Below are 13,921 nucleotides of genomic sequence, written 5' to 3' on the forward strand. Positions count from 1 at the left end.
TTTTGAATTAAATATATGAAATTAGTTTATATAGAGCTCCTTATAATTGTATTATTCTTACTGTACAGTCCATTTTTTTTCTTTAAATATACTAACCATAAGGATTTATTCTCTTTGTAAGCTAATTTTCTACTGAAATTCATTTTGCATTTTGGTCATAAATTTTGTGGTAATTGTTTTTTCAATAGCCCAAAGAAAGGAGTAATGGTAAATAAAAGTCATCAATTGCTTTATCATTTTTAGAAAAGCAATATGGTTAAAAAACAAGAGACCCAACACCTTTCAGTTAGACCATGTTCAAATCCAGATAGAGTTTGGACATCCTTTTTTGACTTTGCTTTGTAGGAATAGCTGGGTGACGAGGGAATTCTTGTTTGCAGCTCTGCTCTTTGTAAGGAGCTATGACTCTCACACCAAAGCAGCATGTTTTACAGGGACAGTAACTCTGTCGTTAGAGGCACCATGGCTTTCGCATCAGGCACAAATGGATTCATAGACTGGCTGTATGGCCTTGGGCATTTTCCTTGAGCCATAATTTTTGTCCCTGTGAGGTTTTGCTAAATGTGATTTCTTTTCTAGGGTAACCTTGAAGATGACCCATAGTATGCAGTTACAGTTGGGAATAATTAATAGGATTGCAGTATCCTCATCCATAATCTGGGCCAGGACAGGCCAACAGGGATTTCTATGTACTTTGGAGAAATCTTTAAAAAGTAATTTAAAAAAAAAACACTAATCTTTTAAAAGAAAGAAGTAATTTTTCTCTTTGCTCCAGAGTAGCTTATCTGGATTTAGAATTTTAGGATTATTAAAGTAAGGCAGTTTTAGAGACTTGAAACTCATACAAAAAGAAACCCGAATTACCTTATATGTATGTTTTTCAAATAAAGATTTGATTTTTATACTTAACTTTGTTGGAAATGTTCTTATTAAGTATTATTTGTGCATTTGATTTTAATAGTTAATGTGTTATTTTAAGAGTCCTTTTTAGCTTCTGTAGTGACAGGTAATTTTAGTCTTAATATGCTCTTTCCTTTTCAAAATACAATGGAAAACTCATTAATTAATAGATCTGAGAATAGAATCTAAAGTAACCGGGTGACAGTTTGAAATGGAACACGTGACTTCTGTTGTTTTGCCCTTATTCTTTAGATATTTGCTCATGTTACTTATCTACGTTATGTGACCAGAAGTCTCATTTTACAATAATTTATAAACATAGACCCATGTTGAGTGTAATTTTTAATTCTCAGACTATAATTGATGCCAAATTGGTATTTTGTTATCGATATCTCTGGTTTTTTAATGAACAATGTGATACTTGGTAATTATGGGGAAATAATTTAGTAGAAGACAATATTTTACCTATAGTCTATAATAAGCTTTCTATAATTTTGTTAAACTTCCTATAATTTTTAGCTGATAAAAATAATTCTTATGTTTACTTTAGTTTTTGTACATTATGGGAAATAATCCAATGGCTTTCAGGCTTTTCTGACTACAACTCACATAAGAAATATGAATGAAAACATAAGTTTTCACAAAGAGTACTTATTCATTGTATGTAGTACTCTTTGATTTTTTATAAACAGCGTTTGAAAAAATGTTTGAAAAACATTGAACCAGCATGGACTTTTTTTTTTTATTGAAACTTCATTTTCATTTAGACTCTAGACAATTTGAATTTTATTAGTACAATTTAAACAGACCAGTAATACCTGGATATATAATATACATGTATGTATAATATACAGGATGTCCATTAGACAAAGGATTTTGGCATCAATTATAGCTGAACTGTGGAGGTAAAATCTACATTTGGGCTACAAATGGAATTCAGTTCTGTTCTACACTTGGAGACTTTGTTTTTCTGATCCCATTCAGTGCATCAGCAAAAACATCAATTTTCTACGAAATTCATTAGCGAACTCACTTAAGTATCAGCATATGTTTATCTTCTAATGTGATTTACAATGTGCATATTTATTATGTTTTTTTTTTTAATATATTTTTGGTTTTAGTCAAAGCAGTCCTTAAGAAGAGGGAATATGGACCAAAGTATACTCAGAATAATTTCATCACTGGAGTCAGAGCAATAAATGAGTTCTGTCTGAAATCCAGGTATAGTAGGGTTTTTTTTTTTTTAACGTGGTAGTTCTGTCTAATCTAAAGAGCCATTTATTTCTTAGAATGTGTTACTTGCTACCATCCATGTGGAAATTTTCCCATGACTCCTTCCTAAATTGAAGATCTATTTTGTTCAGCTAAAAAATGTTAAAATTGTTAGCTTACTAAACTGAATTCTGCTTCAACATGAGCAACTCCAGTCTTTTGTGGTATCTTAAGAAATTCAGAAAGCCAGGTTCTTGGGGTGCCTAGGTGGTTCAGTTGTGGGGCATCTGGCTCTTGATCTTGGCTCATGTCATTATCTCATGGTTCATAGGATTGAGCTCAGTGTAGGGCTCTGTGCTGACAGCATGGAGCCTGCTTGAGCTTCTTTCTCACCCTCTCTCTGCTCCTCCCTCAGTTGTACTTCCTCTCTCTCACAAAAAAAAAAAAAAAAAGGCAGGTTCTTCAAAACCTCTGTATCTCACAAGAACCTTAGGAGTTTTATTATTGTGTTAAAACATAGCTTATTATCAATAAGATACTTGTGTATTTGTGTGTTTAGCTTTTTAAAGTTTTAGGTTCATTTGGCTGCAGAGTTGAGTAATTTAGTTACATTTATGTTCAAACTCCAGTTATGGTTTCTGTTGAGCATAAATTATTTTTATGGTATCTTTTTGTTATTAATTTTCTGGTAATCCTAGAGATTTATTGAAATATTTATCACAAATTGAAAAGTTATCCCTTGCTTAGCTAAGGAAGCCATATTATGTGGAAGATTTCTTGGCAGTTTAGATGTCAGATTTAGCCTTTTTTCCCCCATGCCTCTCCTGGTCACATCCTCTATATTATAGCATCAAGAAATAAGAATTCTTGTAATCAGTTTTGTGACATACTAAGCTGTTAAAAACAGCATTGTAACATTGTAAAAACAGTTACGGTGATATAAAACAATGTCCTGTTTCACATGGAGCACTTCATTTAGTTCTCACAAGAATTTTGTGAATTAGTGGATTAGGTATTGCGGTCTCCACATTGTAGGCCAAGACACAGAGTAGGGATCAGTGATGACTTAGCTTACTTAGTGAGTCAGCGTCCTGGAACTAGGATACATATCTTTGATACTTAAATATTTTTTTACTAATATGTGATGGTTAGTTGTTGTTGACTTATTTATGTATTTATTTATTTTTTAAAGATTTTATATTTAAGCAATCTCCACATCCAACTTGGGGCCCAAACCCACAACCGTGAGATCAAGAGTCACATGCTCCATTGACTGAGCCAGCCAAGTGCCCAGGTTGTTGACTTATGTTAAACTCCAAGTTTAATTTCTTGGAACTTAATATATTCCATAGTAACCAGATTTTTACTTATAGGTCTTTCCATTGCTTTGTAGAATTTCCGTAGGAAGACCAATAATCAAATTTAGAGTGACTTTTTAGCAGTGACTTGATGAATACATAAACCCTTCAGAGTTTAAGAGAATGGAAAATAAATAACAGAATTGACATATACTCTTTATGACTTGATACCTACAAATAGTATTACCACTTAGTTCCACCAATTAGTATTAATCTGGATATAAACAAGTAGGACTATAAGTTTTAAATTTAAATTCTTAAGTAGAGGATGATATCCTAATCTATATTTTTTCTACTTTTCACTTTTTCTTCATACATCAGACATTACAGTGGAGTGTCCATAGGAGATAAAAAACAAACACTGATGAAGGAGTTGAATCTCTACCTATTATGTTACGTTATCTATAGTGAGCCTCAAGAATAATTTTTTTCACTGTTTCTAGAGAAATTTTTGTGTACAAAATGCCTTCTTTAAACTGATCTGTATAGTCTTTAAAGATCAGGATCGAGGTAGTGGCTTTTATTTGCCCCTAATAATCCTTCTAAGTAAGTCAACTATATGAACCTTGTCTGAATAAATTCAGCATGTTTCTTTCTCCAGTGATCTAGAACAGCTTCGAAAAATCAGACGACGAAGTCCTCATGAGGATACCGAGTCCTTTACCGTATACTTGAGATCAGATGTGGAGGCAAAGTAAGAACATAGTTCTTTTAGAATATATATACAAGCCAAATTTTGGACTAATAAAAACCCATGACAAGTTTTTAAGTGATATATTTAAAAAGCAGAGTATTTTCATATTTGCAAGCTATCTGCGAGTTAATAGTATATACTAGTTAACTAAAAGTCTATCATAATTTATAAGAAAATTTGCTGTTGAATTTACTCTTACTGTTTAGATTTAATTTAGAAAAGTTTCTTAAGTGTTTTATATTTTTCCTAAAGGACTTTATGCTTTGTTGTAAGATTCTCATGTAGTTATTGTTTGTCTAGATTTAAATATGATTACCTTAAAAGTCATTAAAATTGTCCATTGTCAATGGCCATGTGTGTATGCACAGATCTTTGGAAGTTTGGGGAAGCCCTGAAGCTCTTGCCAGAGAGAAAAAACTGCGTAAAGAAGCAGAAATAGAATATAGAGAAAGTAAGTATATTCAGTTTAAAATGGAGTCAATTGAAAAGTAACTTGTTGGTGAAGCTGGGGCCTTTAATAACTGCACTTCCTAGCAGTTGTAGGTCTCTTGGCTCTGGCTCTGTGGGTTCTAGCAAATACCAGTTTCCACTTTGAGAGTCAATTACTTTATAAAAATAGTACCTTTTTTCCCCCTTCTGTGTGGCTCTTTAAAGATGATGAGAGGTAACAAAGCTAGATGTTGGTTTCTATAAAATATGTCAGTATTATAATTTGTAGTCTGATTTGAAGATTATACGTATCTAAAAGTGGTAGTACGTCTTACAGAAAAATCTGTTAATTCAGTTACCACATTTCTACTTTAATTATTTCCTTCAGCACACGTTTATTTAACATTTACTGTGAACCAGAAGCTGTGCTTGATGTTTGAGATCTAGTTGCAAATAACTCTCTGGCACTTAACAATTCCATAGTTTAGTGACAAAGGCACCTTTATAGAATTAGGATTTAGGATTATGTGAAATACATTTTAGATAATTCTTTGATTTATATATGTATGTATTAATGACAAAAGTGATGCATACTTGTGATTTTAAAAAAATACAAAACTATAAAGAATAAAAAGCCCCCTTTCATTTCCTCTAGTTACTGTCTCACTTTCCTGACTGTAGATAACTGTTGTTGGCAGTTTGGTGTATATCGATCTAGAATATTTCTGATGCATTTTCAAGTTTCTATATACATTTTTTCGCTTAAACATACTTGGGTGACACTGTGCATAATGTTTTGCATCTTGTTCTTTATGCTTACCAGTGTTAACTGTAAACGTCTTTCCACATCTATCTATAGAGATCTGCCTCACTCCCATTCTTTTTTAACAGCTGCAAAGTATTCCATTGTAGGGATATAAAAAGCATTATGTTCTTCAATTTTTTACCATTACAAAGAAACATTAGTGAATGTCATATTTTTAAAATATATAATATATACTATTATTATAAACATTTATATGGTATAAATTGTTAGTAGAATTTTAGGGTCAAAGGACATGGGCATTTTAAAATTTGTTAGAATAATTAGTTCTGAATAATTATTCTCCAAAGGAATATTGTATCACTCTATACTTATGGTATATGAGGGTGACTATTTCCTTATACCGTCGACAATGTTGAATGTTACCATTGTTTTAACTTTCTTGTGTATTTGATGGGCAACAGATGGTACCTTTAATTTTGAGTTTCTCTGATTACTACTGAGGTTGGTTATCTTTTAGTATATTTTTCTTAGTTCTTCTGTGATAATTTTTATATCCTTTAATCTTCTGTTGGATTGAGTGTCTTTTTAAATAGATTTTCACAAGTTTTTGGTGGATTTTTAACCCTTAATTTTGTATGTTCTTAATAATTTCTTTTGTTCCTTTTTCATATTTTGTTTTATCTGTCCCCCCCCCCACCCTCCCCCCTCCTCCCCCGTGAATGGTGAGATTTCAGACAGAAGTACAGAGGAAAGTGTAACAATCCCTCAAGAATCCCATCACTAAGCTTTACAGTTATCAACATTTGGCCACGCTAGTTTTATCTGTATTTCCCTTACTAACCCTCACTCTGCTGAATTATGAAACTAGTCCCAGCTATATTATTTCATCTATAAATATTTCAGTACATGTCTCTAAAAAACAGGATTTGTTTTAGTCAGTTCATATGATGGTGATGGCTAAACTGCCTTAGAAAAGCTCACTAACCCCTGCCCTCGATAACCTATCAGTAGGTCTTAATATCCTCTCAGTTGCCCTTTAGTTGAAGATCTAAGGTGTGTTTGTATAGTTTTAATATTGGCAAAGAAAATGAGTGGCCTTCTGTTGGTTATTTCTTTTCTTGACAAAAACTGAAAAAGCATTTTGTCTCTTTCTACTTATCTAGTCAGGAGGAATAAGGACTATATTTGAGGTTCTTGTAGTTCTGGAATATATGATACTAAGTTATCTGTGTTGAGCAAGTATAGATTGTTTTGCAGAATCCAAGTCCTTTAAATTGTAGTTCAGCATTTTGAAAAGTAATAAGGGGAGTCAGTGAGTCCTAGTATCTATGGGATTTTTGCCTCTTAGAAGAAGCAAACATTTGTTGACTATGTATATTCACAGATGTGCTAAAATGAGCTGCACCTAAATTCATAGAGTTAAAATATTTCAGTGAAAGAAATATATGTTGGGGTCAGGGAACCTCAGAATTTTGGTATCACTGTTCAGTTAAAGGCTTCCATTGGGTGTCTTTTCAGTAATACAGATGCTAATACAGGATATGATCAAATGTCGTGCCAGTAGGACAGATTGCATGGGGGAGTTAGATGCTTGCACTGCAGTTATAGTTCTGTTCTGTTACTTTGGGGAACTGATATAATGTGGCAGGATTAAAACAGAGATAGAGGTGCTAGTATCTGAGAAAAATATACACATATTTTTCTTTGACAGGCTTTATTTAGGAGAATCTGACTTCTTGAACTGTATTTCTAAATTCTGTACAGGACCAAAGCTTAAAGGTGACAATATTACCTTCCTCTGAGGAGTTGGTGAAATTTCTAAATGGAAATTGAGAGACAATTATGGTCAGTAATATAGGTAGAAAAGGGATAGAGAGAGCTTCTTGAGAGCATGGGAGTTCAGTATGAAGAGGGAGCAGTGTGATAGGAAGGAGATCAAGGAGAAGGGAAGCAGGGTGAAGAAGATATGCAAGGAAGGAAAGAACAAAGTAGGCAAAGTAGTGGTGCTCAAATTGTCCCAATTTTGGCCAATGGAAGCACCTCAAATTGGTTCCAAAGTCCTTTTGTCATAACCCTTGTGTTGTAGCGTCCTTGCTTTTAGGCTACAATAGGGCTTTTCAGGTTTATCTTGTACATTTCCTACTCCAGACTGGGCATATGTTGGGCATTACCTGTCTCTGAAAGGAACTTCATTTCTTTTTAGTGGGAAATAAAATTGAGAGTCTACTTTGGGCATTAGGGGTACTCATTTGTAGTAGGTTGACATATGTTTAAGGTCTTTACAGTAGACAAAGATAGGAAATGCTTCTTTTTCCTTAAGAGAGAAGATATATAGGCTGTTTTTAAAAACTTAATGTTTCTTTTTCTTTGTTGTGTTTTTTATCTCTTTTCTTACACTGAAAATCTTATTTCTTAATCCATTGATATAATTAATTACATTTTTGGCTTACACATATAGGAGGAATACAGTGTAGTTTCAAATTATAATACTAATACTATTGCCATCAGGATGATTTAAAATTTCTTTACTTCTTTTTTTGTCTTTAGTATATATCCCAGTAGGGATGTATAGTTATATTTCTGTGTTTTAAATTCACTTGAAATTTCTGTCTGTATGGATAAACCTAAATAAGATATACTTTTTGTCCTTGCTTTTTTTGTTGACATTATGTCCTGAGGACTATTCTATAGTAGTAAACAAAGACATTTCTTTATTCCTTTTATAATACTCGCATTTTGGGGGAGTACATCATAGTTTATTCAGTTATTGCCCCATAGATCATTTCTAGTCTTTTGCTGTTAAAATGATGATACCATAAGTAGCTTGTACATACATTAAAGGAAATATTTAAAGTTCACAATTTGAGAAAACATAGTAATAGAAGTTTGCTTTTGTTATGCTTTTAAACTTTGGGCTAAAAAATGAAGAATTGGTTCTTCTGTCAAGCTTAAGTAACTCATTTTTTTAGATCATATTGAGAAGAGAATCTAACATCAAAGTGCCTTTCTGTCACTGTAAGCCAGATTTCTCTCCACCTTTTTTTATTATGTTAAAAAAAAACCAAAAATTTATCATTTTAACAGAGTGTTGTCTTCACATTGTTCTTCAACAAATCTCTAAAAATTTCTTCCCAGAACTTTTTCATCATGTAAAACTGGAACTATACCCATTAAGCAATGGTTCCCCTTTCCTCTTACCTGTAGCCCTTGGTAACCACTATTCTACTTTGTGGTTCTATGAATTTTACTACTGTAAGTATGTCAGATAAATAGAATCATACAGTATTTGTCTTTTTGACTGAGTTCTTACACTTAGCATACTGTCCTCAGTGTTCATGCATGTGACAGGATGTCCTTCCTTTTTAAGTGTGAATAATATTTCATTGTTTGCATATGCCACCTTTTGTTTATCCATTCATGTGTCCATTGACATTTTGGTTGCTTTCACTTCTTGGTTATTCTGAATAGTGGTGCTCTGAATATGGGTATGTAAATACCTCTTTGAGACCCTGCTTTTTAATTTATATTTTGGATGTATATGCAGAAGTGGGATTGCTGGATCATATGGTAGTTTTTAATTTTTTTGAGGAGCCCTCCATATTGTTTTTCATGGTGGTTGCACCATTTTACAGTCCCACCAGCACGCACAAGATTTTCAGTGTCTCCACATCCTTGCCAATACGTGTTTTCTGTGTTTTGTTTTGTTTTGCTTTTGGATAATGACTGAATGTTCTGATGGTTGTGAGGTGATACCTCATTCTGGTTTTAATTTGCATTTTTCTGATAATTAGTGTGATATGTTGGCCATTTAGTGTGTTCGTTGGCCATTTGTATATCATCTTTGGAGAAAGGTCTGTTAGAGTCCTCTGCCCATTTTTTATTCAGCTGCTACCCTGTGGAATATATTTAACATAGTCTTAAAAAGAATAATTGTGTTAACCTATAATATGACTGGTAAGAATATATATGAACTAAATGTATTATGTGATTCTTTTCTTTTAAAGGGCTATTTAGAAACCAAAAAATATTAAGAGAATATAGAGACTTCCTGGGAAACACCAAGGTAAGGTTACCTTTCTGATGTTATGTGTGTATATTTTGCATAGTGAAATTCTAGTGTCAGTCTGTTGTGAAATTCTAGGATATCTGATCATAATTCAGGATTTTCATGAGCATATTGTAACTTAGTGAAATAGTCTGCTTCTATGTGTTTTTCTTGAAATTAAAAAAATGGGGGGGGGTGGCGGAGGGGGTGCCTGGACAGCTCAGTTGGTTAAGTGTCTGACATCGACTCCAGTCGTGATCTCACAGTTCGTGAGTTCAAGTCCCGCATTGGGTTCTGTGCTGACAGCTCAAAGCCTGGAGCCTGCCTCAGGTTCTGTGTCTGTCTGTCTGTCTTGTCTGTCTGTCTGTCTGTCTCTCTCTCTCTCTCTCTCTCTCTGCCCCTCCCCCGCTTGCACGTGCTGTCTATCAAAAATAAACAAACATTTAAAAAAATTTAAAAACTGGGACATGTGTTCTTTTTAAATTCATAATAGTGTTATAAACCATAAATATATATTATAGGTGAGGGAGAAGACTATTTTCTTGGGTTTTTAGCAAAATTGAACTCTTTAATGTACACATTTAATTTTCTTTATCCTCTCTCCTACCCCTAACCCTCATTAAATATTCAAACTGCCATTCTCTGCTTGTACCCAAAGTGTTCAGCCCTTGGAGGAGAAAATTTCACAGCCACTGATTGTTCTTTCTTATTATATGTATATATAAAATCAGTGGACACAATGTTATTTGACAGTCTTACTAAACTTCCAGAGGGCATCAGTCTCTTAGTCTGTAAGACAGCTCTTCCATACTTTTCCTCTGTTCCAAACTTCCTAAAGCCTTACTCTTCAGCTGATGACCTTGCTTCATATTTCATTGAAAAAAATAGTTGTGATCAGATAAAAGTATCTCACTTTCCATCACCAGATTTACTGACTTACCTACTTGTATGCCAGAATACTTCCTACTAGACGGATTGATATTCGGACCAGTACAGAAAGTTTACCTTTATTATCCTACCTCTTATTTTCTTCGAAGTCCTCTTCATTTGGGCTTCTATCCTTACCACTCCACTGAAATGGCTCTTAGCAAAGTCCCCACAACCTCTGAAATACCAGGTAGTCATGTCCAAAGTCAGCTTTGCATTTAAGCCTAGTTGGGAGGTATCCCATGTGAAGAAGTCAGTGTCCTATCTGGAGAAAAGACCCACCGTGCAAATTGTCTCCTTTCTTCTGAGTTACATTTGAGACATTGCTCCCTTTTGGCAGAATTTAAGTTGGCAGTGATGACAACTCTAGTCACATTTTATTTGATATTTTTTCCTTTCCAGTCATTATATTCAAAACTCCTTAATTTCCATATCCCCTTAGAATTTTGTGCTTCTGGCATCCCAGTGATAGATAGAGCCTTTGTGTGCCTTATGAGCAGCCTTTTCAGTTCCCTGAGGTAGCTGCTGCCAGTGCCCATTCCTGTGAGACTGGGGAGACCTGCCCCCAGGGAAGATCTGTTTCTACGTTTTGTATCTGTTTCACAAGGAGGATCATTGTCACCAGACTTTTGAATAGTAGCTTTTGACTTCTGAAATCTGTGTTACTAGAGGCCTTTGAGGATTAATAGTCGTCAACCTTGACATGTTCCAGGGTTTGAATAGACTTTCTTTCTATTACACCCTTTTTTGTAGTAATAGGATAACACTTTAGTATTTAATTTCCCTTTACTGTTCCCATATTCCTATAAGGAACATTCACTCCTCCTGAAGGTGGCTGCTTTCCTTCTCCAGAATATATGGGGCTCATCCTATTTGCTGGAATTAAATGCCTTCTTTACTTTTACTTGTGGTTTTTTCACAGATCAAGACAGTGGTTTTTCTGTAGTATTTTTCTTTGTCTTAGGAAATCCTAGTAGTGATCGATATATTTGAACTTACTGTCTTCTGGGTCTGTCAAAAACATTCTCTCCTCAGAACGATATCTAACTGTCTGATATCTAATTTCTCATTGTCCCTTTATTTTTTTTTTAAGTTTTTTATCTACCTACCTGTTTGTCTATTTATCTGTCTGTCTATCTATCTATCTATGTATCTATCTATCTATCTAAAAGTTTTATTTAGGGGCACCTTGGTGGCTCAGTTGGTTAAGGTCACAGTCGCAAGGCTTGTGAGTTTTAGCCCAGTTTTGGGCTCTATGCTGACAGCTCAGAGCCTGAAGCCTGCCTTGGATTCTGTGTCTTCCTCTCTCTGCCCCTCCTTTGCTTGTGCTCTGTCTCGGTCTCTCTCAAAAATAAACATTAAAAAAAAGTTTTATCTGTTTGTTTGGAGAGAGAGAGTGAGCACAAGCTGGGGAGACGCAGAGGGGAAAGAAAGAATGCTAAATGGGCTCTGCGCTATCAGCATAGAGACCTATGTAGGGCTTGAACTCACAAATTTGTGAGATCTTGACTGAGCCGAAACCAAGAGTCAGACACTTAACCAACTGAGCTACCTAGATGCCTCTCTCATTGTCCCTTTAATATATTTTTCCTTGAATACGTTTCTACTTTCTTGTGCCTTCCCTCAGAATTCTAATTCTGTGAGTTTCTTATCATAGTCCTTTAGAGACTCAGAAGTACCTTTATCTCCTCTTGCAATTATAACCTTAAAGCATCAGTAGTGCTTTGAGTATTTTATGCTGATTTTGCTGGTAATCTTTTTTGAAATATTGCCAAATTTTTTGTTTTTTTGTTCCAGTATTTAAAAAAATTATTATGAGAAATTTCAAATATATGCAAAAGTAGAAAAAATAGATATTTGATGTATCCATCTTCCAGTTTCAATAGTTCCCAGCATATTGGCCATTCTGATTTCTAAGGGATGCTTCTCCCATTGCCTTTGTTATGGAATTTATTGCTAACTTTAACAGGATACTTCCCAAGAGGCTTGTGAATGTTGGCTCCTTGTGGATCAATTGCTTTTCCTTGGACTTTGTCACTATTTCTGATCTAGGGACGACCAACACACAATCACCTTTTCTACAGTCTTTTTTATCAGAGCAGTTTGAGCTCAGTGAATCTGTTTTTCCTTATGATATTCTATTCTGATTTTAAACATCTCATTTTCCTTCTTTAGCTCTCTTACTTATCCCCAGAATCCTTAAACCTTTCTTCTAAAGAAATATTTCTCATCTTCCACCTTAAGCAGCATTTTTGCATTTATTTCTATGCATTTTTTACTATTCCTAAAATAATTTCATGGAGTTTTTGTTTTTTGTTTTTTTTCTTCTCTCTATTCAAAGGATGCAGCACATTCTCATTGTACTAAGACAGACCTACTGTGGTTTTTATTTATCAATAAGCGATAGAACTCAGAAATTTAGAGCCATGGTCAGAATGTATAGTTTGCAAATCTAAGTTCAAGCTGAAGTCATGTGAATAAGGTTTCTCCTTGCCAAGTTCCTTGCCTTAGTCCTGGAGGCAGTTCAAAACAGAATGTGGGGCATCGAATTGCACATTGTTTGTCAAGACCTGACCCTAACACTTTAAATCTAGAAGCTCCTTCTTGTTGTTCTGTGGTCCACAGGGAACTTACGAGGTGCTGTTTAAAATCCTGGTCTGCAGACCTGACTGCAAAACACTGTAAAAGTATGAACAAATTCAAAAAGGCATATTTCTCCCCTAATGTCTGAAATGGACTCACCTCCATTTTCTTGGCAATACCTAGCCAGGGTGCCTCTATGGAATTCACATTTAAGCTGCAGCAGCCTGTCTTCTAGGACCTGCACCTTCAGCGAGGACTGTTTCTACTTACTCAAAACCAGCACCTTCAGTAAGGGCTGTTTCTAATGATTCAAAACCATTGTAGTCTGCTGCTAGGGGACAAAATGCTATAAGCTGTGGTGACTTACCAGCAACTAATTGTCACATGGCATGACCCTAGTAACAACCTAATTTTTTTTTCCTTGTTTCCATCAGCTGTTTCTCAGAGTTCTAAGCCAGTATATTAGATCTTAAAGACTCTTCTTATTTAGACTTACCCAGTAAATTGTAGAGAGTTCTACCCATCTTGCCCAGATAAGTAGCCATGAAAGAACAGAAGAGAATGTGCACCACATCCCAAAATAAAGGAGAGAGCTAATAAGCACGCCTATCATTCTTTCCCAAACTTACCTCCCTAAACTTAGTCAACCTCCAGAGGGCCACTGGGGAGGAGGGGAGGGCTGACTAAATGCAAGAGGCCAATAGTATCACCGGGGGTGTGGGTGTCTTTCCTCCTGGAAATCAGAGGAAGAAGCAAAGTGCCTACCACCAACAGCAGTATTCTGTTTCCTTGGAACACTTTGCTTTCTAGGAGCCCAAGACAGTCTTTCGCCTGGTTTTCCTTCTATTTCATGAATACCTCCGCTTGCTTCATCTCTTCTGCAACAAAAGCTGCATTTTTACTCAATCTTTATATATTAGACATTCATTATAACTTAAATCCCATTAGCAGACCCAACTGTCATTTTCTCCAAAATAGATCTCTAGTATAACTGTTTCTCCCCATGT

At 34.8% G+C, this 13,921-nt stretch overlaps 1 protein-coding gene across 3 annotated transcripts in view; it reads left to right on the forward strand.

The window, feature by feature from the left end:
* SLC30A9 (solute carrier family 30 member 9) overlaps positions 1-13,921 on the forward strand; it is an 82,818-nt gene that overhangs the window by 31,330 nt on the left and 37,567 nt on the right. For all 3 annotated transcript variants that reach the window (XM_039226988.1, XM_039226989.1, XM_039226990.1), the window contains exons 4-7: positions 2,022-2,121; positions 4,072-4,164; positions 4,533-4,615; positions 9,364-9,422. In XM_039226988.1, coding sequence (XP_039082919.1) covers positions 2,022-2,121; positions 4,072-4,164; positions 4,533-4,615; positions 9,364-9,422 — 335 coding nt within the window. The remainder of the gene's footprint in view (positions 1-2,021; positions 2,122-4,071; positions 4,165-4,532; positions 4,616-9,363; positions 9,423-13,921) is intronic.

The sequence above is a fragment of the Hyaena hyaena genome, unplaced genomic scaffold (genome assembly GCF_003009895.1).
Source record: "Hyaena hyaena isolate Hyena2069 unplaced genomic scaffold, ASM300989v1 scaffold_24, whole genome shotgun sequence".
In the NCBI taxonomy this organism is placed as follows: domain Eukaryota; kingdom Metazoa; phylum Chordata; class Mammalia; order Carnivora; family Hyaenidae; genus Hyaena; species Hyaena hyaena.